The following is a 6,151-nucleotide window of genomic DNA, read 5'->3' as shown; positions in this document are numbered from 1 at the left end:
TGAGCCATTGGCTTCTCTGCTTGTCCCGGGGCTGGGGTCCTCCCACCGTGCACAGCGAGTCCCAGCTGCTGCTTTGGTCTGGACCATGCTGCGAGTCCTGCTCGGGCTTGTGGGCCACATCAGGCGTGTCCTGGTTGAGCTGCATCAGTCCAAGGCCAGATGGGAGCTGGCAGGAAGGAGGCTGGGAGTGGGGAGAGTGACGTGCAGGCAGTGAGCAAGCGTGTCCCATGTGCCCTCCTTGTTCCCAGTCCCCCAGTGGGGCTGGCCCAGCCTCTGCCTGGCCTGTGGGCTCATGTCGCATCCCTCTGCGTGGCTGGGGGACGTGTGTGGGGACAGCGCTGTGGGGCAGTGCTGCACCAGGGCTGGACCCATTGCATCTTCACGTGCGCATCCCTCCTCTCCAGATCCATGCCATAATGGTGGCTCCTGCTCTGATGGCATTGGCACGTTCTTCTGCGAGTGCCTGGCTGGCTTCCGTGGGCCCAAGTGTGAGGAGGACATCAATGAGTGTGCCAGCAACCCCTGCAAGAACGGTGCCAACTGCACCGACTGCGTCAACAGCTACACCTGCACTTGCCCCTCTGGCTTCAGCGGCATCCACTGTGAGAACAACACGCCTGACTGCACGGAGAGGTACAGCCAGCGCGGCACCAGCGCAGACACAGCCTTTGTCAGGGCTGGAGCAAGGGGCTGAGGTCCCTGTGCTGCCCCATAGCCTTGAGCCGGGTTGGGGGGGGTTTGGTGCAGAGCATGACCAGTGGTGACTCACTGGGACGTGATGTCTGTGTTCCCAGCTCCTGTTTCAATGGTGGGACCTGCGTGGATGGCATCAACACCTTCACCTGCGTCTGTCCACCCGGCTTCACGGGCAGCTACTGCGAGCATAACATTAACGAGTGCGACTCCAAGCCGTGCCTGAACGGGGGCACGTGTCAGGACAGCTATGGGACCTACAAGTGCACTTGTCCCCAGGGATACACCGGGCTCAACTGCCAGGTAGAGGAGCCTTGAACTGTTGGCCACAGACCCCAGAGTCCATATGCACGCTGGCCATGGGAATTCGGGGCATCGCTCCTCCACTCCTGCAGAAGCCCTGCTAGGTTCTGAGCCCCATCTCTTGCTCTGCTCCCCCCAGAACCTGGTACGTTGGTGCGACTCCTCTCCCTGCAAAAACGGAGGCAAGTGCTGGCAGACCAACAACCTCTACCGCTGCGAATGCAACAGCGGATGGACAGGGCTCTACTGCGATGTCCCCAGTGTCTCCTGCGAGGTGGCTGCTAAGCAGCAAGGTCAGTCCCTGGTGGTGTCTGGCCTTGCAGGGCCAGGGTGGGGTCCCCAGGTGCCCCCGTGCTGGACTCCGAGCAGGGACATGCTCAGTTCTCTTGGGGGGGATCTGTGGCACAACCAGAGTGATCTCAAGGATTGTTGTAACATGCACCACGGAGGCTGCAGTCCTGGCTGCATGGGTGTCACCAAGGTCTCCATGTCTCATTCTGCTCTCCCTGGCAGGTATCGATGTAGCACACCTCTGCAGGAATTCAGGGCTCTGCGTGGACACTGGCAACACTCACTTCTGCCGCTGCCAGGCTGGCTACACCGGCAGCTACTGTGAGGAGCAGGTGGATGAGTGTTCCCCCAACCCCTGCCAGAATGGAGCCACCTGCACGGACTACCTGGGAGGCTACTCCTGCGAGGTGGGTGCCATGGGGGCAGAGATACACAGGAGGAAAGCACCAGTTACTGCCTTTCTGCTGCCCAGAGAGCTGCCCCAGCTCCAGGCTGGCTCAGTGCCCCTTTCACCGAGCTGCAGGCTGGGGTGTTGGCTGTGCTCCTGCAGCCATGTGGGAACGGAGTGAACTCTCTGATATAGTTCCTCTCCTCCTTCCTTGTAGTGTGTGGCTGGTTATCATGGAGTTAACTGCTCAGAGGAGATCAATGAGTGCTTGTCCCACCCATGTCAGAATGGAGGAACCTGCATCGATCTCATCAATACCTACAAATGCTCCTGCCCCAGAGGAACTCAAGGTAAATTAATTCCCCAGGCTGGGGCATTAGTGGGCTGAGCGCAGATATCCCCGGTTATATCTGCTCATTAGCTGCTCGGGCTAGCAGAAGCAGACACAGCGGTAGGGGTTTGTGTGTGCTTGCGAGCTTAGCCATCAAGGCCACGCAACCTTGGCCGCAGGCTGTGCGGTGCCACGTGCCTCCTGCCAGAGCAGCGGCTCAGACTGCCGTTGAGTTGGCCAGGCTCAGCCCCTTCGCGGGGAGGGCTCACATAAGGGACCACCAGGCACCCTGATACTGTTTGATGAGCTGTGTGGGTTGTGACCAGCGGCTGAGACTGCCGTTGAGTTGGCCAGGCTCAGCCCCTTCGCGGGGAGGGCTCACATAAGGGACCACCAGGCACCCTGATACTGTTTGATGAGCTGTGTGGGTTGTTCCCCCGTTTCTCTAGGGGTGCACTGTGAGATCAATGTGGATGACTGCAGCCCTTTCTTTGATCCCGTCACCCTGGGGCCCAAGTGCTTTAACAATGGCAAGTGCACGGATCGGGTAGGTGGCTACAGCTGCATCTGCCCCCCTGGCTTTGTAGGGGAGCGCTGCGAGGGAGACGTCAACGAGTGCCTGTCCAACCCCTGCGATGCCCGCGGCACCCAGAACTGCGTGCAGCGGGTCAACGACTACAGATGCGAGTGCCGACCTGGCTATGCAGGTGAGTGCCGCGTTCTCCCCTCTCCGAGCACCTAGCACTGCAGCCCCCAGCCTCCCCAGGCATCTCAGACGCCTTCCTCTGCTCACGCCCTCCTCTCCCTCGGCAGGCCGTCGCTGTGACACCGTGGTGGACGGCTGTAAAGGCAAACCCTGCAGGAATGGTGGAACGTGCGCAGTTGCCAGCAACACTGGCCGCGGCTTCATCTGCAAATGCCCCTCGGTAGGTACCAGCTCCTCTCCAGCTCTGAGCATGGGATGTGACATGGGCCCCGCAAGTCAGCCCCTTGTACAGAGGGTCAGGCCAGGGGCCGGTTTAGCCCCTGAGGCTTCCCTGGCTGGGATAGGCAGGGGTAAGCATGGAGGGGAAGGTGCTTTGCTGTGGGTGCTCGCTGGAGGGAGGTGTATCCCTATATCTCTCCTCGCTTCCCTGGAGACTGGGTTAGGCTCAGGGAGAAGGTGGCTCAGCCCTGCAGGTACAACACACAGCTCCGTAGGACAGACTCTCGCCTGGTTGACATTTATTTGCACCACCCGAAGGTGGAGCAGGCAGCTGTGGAGAAGAGCTCCCTTCATTTTGAGGAGGATGCTCTAACGAGGTTTACATTCTAGATCGTTCTTGCCCATCACTAGTTTCAGAGGATGCACCAGAGCCGTGCCCTGATGCACTGGGTTTGCGCCGAGTTTCCCAGCACACACACATGTGTTAGGCTCTTTGTAGGACAGCATCACTGATTCTGACTCCCTCCTTGCTGTCACCCCCCCAGGGATTCGTGGGTGCCACCTGTGAGAACGACTCCCGCACCTGTGGGAACCTGCACTGCCGGAACGGTGGCACCTGCATCTCCATCCACGAGAGCTCCAAGTGCATGTGCACGCCCGCCTTCACAGGTCCCGAGTGCCAGTACCCGGCCAGCAGCCCCTGCATGTCCAACCCCTGCTACAACGGGGGCACCTGTGAGTTCTTCAGCGATGTCTCCCCCTACTACCGCTGCAACTGCCCGGCCAACTTCAACGGCCTCAACTGCCACATCCTCGACTTCGATTTCCAAGGTGGGATTGGGCAGGATATCATCCCACCCAAAATTGAGGAGAAGTGCGAGATTGCCGTTTGCACGGGCTATGCTGGCAACAAGATCTGCGATGGGAAATGCAACAACCATGCCTGCGGCTGGGACGGGGGTGACTGCTCCCTCAATTTCAATGACCCCTGGAAGAACTGCTCCCAGTCTCTGCAGTGCTGGAAGTACTTCAACGATGGCAAGTGCGACACGCAGTGCAATAACGCTGGCTGCCTGTACGATGGATTTGACTGCCAGAAATACGAAGGGCAGTGCAAGTAAGTGACATGCTGGTTGACCCTCTTGGTTTAAAGCCCTGACCTCTCTGCCGATCGTCCAGGGGTGTTTTCTGGTTGCATCTGCTAAAGCTCCTAAGTGCAGACGTGTTGTTCACTCTAGTTCTGTTCTGCATCAAGCAACCACCCTTCCCTGCAGTCTTACTGAATTTATGTACACTTGGAAGCTCTCTGGGATTGGCTCGTTCCAGATGGCTTCCCCGTCCTTGCCTGCATCCCACCATAGCAGTGAATTCTTCAACTCGCAGTAGTAACACACCGAGTTTCAGTGTAGGGAGACCCCAGATGGAAGAGCAGCCAGAGAACACGATGATGTTGCCATCCAGGCATTTACCAAACGTTGTCTTTGGCAACAGCAATCACTTAATCCCAGATTCCTGGACAGACTCTGGTTCTGTGTCCCCGTGGGTATTCTCTCAGTCACAGCAATTTGTCCCTTTTTCTGGCATCTGAACTGCAACTTGTAATTTATCAGCTGCTGTCTTTCACCCCCAGAGGGGAGTGCTGCCCAGCACTGCATGGAACAGTGGCCTTCTACGAAAACTGCCTTAGTGGCTACCAGAATGGGGAATATTTATCCAAAAGAGAGGACCTCCTTTTATTTTTGAGGCTGGACCACCACTTCTTTTCTCGGCAGATTGGCTCAGTATTTGGTCTAATTCATTCTTCCACCTTTCTTCTTCTTCCCAGCCCTCTCTATGATCAGTACTGCAAAGATCACTTCTCCGATGGTCACTGTGACCAGGGCTGCAATAATTTTGAGTGCGAGTGGGATGGTCTGGATTGTGCAAACAACATGCCAGAGAAGCTTGCAGATGGCACGCTGGTGGTGGTGGTCCTGATCACTCCCGAGAACCTGAAGAACAACTCCTTCAACTTCCTGCGGGAGCTGAGCCGCGTGCTGCACACCAACGTGGTCTTCAAGAAGAACCCCAAGGGAGAATATATGATCTTCCCATACTATGGCAATGAGGAGGAGCTGAAAAAGCATTACATCAAGAGGTCAACAGAGGACTGGTCCGATATGCCTAGTGCTGTCATCAACAAAGTGAAGAGCAGCCTGTACTCCAGGGCTGGCAGAAGGCCGAAGAGAGAGCTCGATCAGATGGACATCAGAGGGTGAGGGGGACCAATGGGTTGCTTTTTCATTGAGCAGCATTTGTTTTCTGTGTCGATAATAGTAACACGCTCTGAAGGGAAGGATGTAGGCCAGATCATTGTGTTTAGACGTTGCTTTCTGTGTGAATAGAAACCGGATTTTGCTCTCATGTGGGAAAAGCGAGTGATCGCTCAGGAATCCCTGATACAATGCTGCGCCGACTCTCACGATTGAAGGAGTCCTGTGTATTGTTGGGAGCTGGGGCTGGGCTGGGTGGGACCTGGAAGCAGAAGTTGGCCTGACCGACTGTCTGACTTCAGGAAGTCATTAAGTTAAGCCTCAGTTTCTCCCTGGGAAATGCTTTCTAGAGCTTTGTTGTAAAACTCAATTGCTGCAAACTGTGTTTGGAGATCTTTGGTATAAACATACAGATCTAACCTTCTCCCTCTCTGTGGGCTCAATCAAAAGCCACCCAAAGCAAAGGAGTTAGAGCAGCGAAACTGATGTGAAAAGATCTGAAGGCTCCCAACCAGCATTATTTAAGACAGCGTAGTGTCTGGGAAAGTTTAAAATGTTGTGAAGCAGAGATTCCTTCCACTGCTGTAGACAAGGGGCTAGATCTCACAGTACTCATTGAGACAAATCCCATAGACCAGGAGGGCGAGCTGCAGGGCTTGCGCCACAGGGAAGCAAGGAGATGAGTTCCCACCTTCTGGTTCTGGCTGATGGGGGGTTAAGGAGGGAAGGGAGACGGGGCTCTTCTGTCCTCCTAGTGTGGGCAGTGCTCCCTGTGTCTCATGGGCTCTTCTCTGGCACAGATCCATCGTCTACTTGGAAATCGATAACCGCCAGTGCATCCAGTCATCTTCCCAGTGCTTCCAGAGCGCAACCGATGTGGCAGCATTCCTGGGTGCCTTGGCCTCCCTTGGCAACCTGAACATACCCTACAAAATAGAAGCCGTTAAAAGTAAGTACGGCTGGGTTGG

At 56.2% G+C, this 6,151-nt stretch overlaps 1 protein-coding gene across 1 annotated transcript in view; it reads left to right on the top strand.

The window, feature by feature from the left end:
• The window catches only part of NOTCH1 (notch 1), a gene marked incomplete at its 5' end in the record, with an annotated part of 16,057 nt that overhangs the window by 4,291 nt on the left and 5,615 nt on the right, over positions 1-6,151 (top strand). Inside the window, 10 exons of the mRNA XM_010138548.1 lie at positions 405-633; positions 795-996; positions 1,136-1,289; positions 1,510-1,694; positions 1,893-2,025; positions 2,456-2,713; positions 2,820-2,932; positions 3,477-4,048; positions 4,757-5,185; positions 5,984-6,132. Of these exons, the coding sequence (XP_010136850.1) occupies positions 405-633; positions 795-996; positions 1,136-1,289; positions 1,510-1,694; positions 1,893-2,025; positions 2,456-2,713; positions 2,820-2,932; positions 3,477-4,048; positions 4,757-5,185; positions 5,984-6,132 (2,424 nt within the window). The remainder of the gene's footprint in view (positions 1-404; positions 634-794; positions 997-1,135; positions 1,290-1,509; positions 1,695-1,892; positions 2,026-2,455; positions 2,714-2,819; positions 2,933-3,476; positions 4,049-4,756; positions 5,186-5,983; positions 6,133-6,151) is intronic.

Source organism: Buceros rhinoceros, unplaced genomic scaffold (assembly GCF_000710305.1).
Source record: "Buceros rhinoceros silvestris isolate BGI_N320 unplaced genomic scaffold, ASM71030v1 scaffold22656, whole genome shotgun sequence".
Lineage (NCBI taxonomy): Eukaryota > Metazoa > Chordata > Aves > Bucerotiformes > Bucerotidae > Buceros > Buceros rhinoceros.
This window is presented reverse-complemented; position numbering and strand designations above follow the sequence as displayed.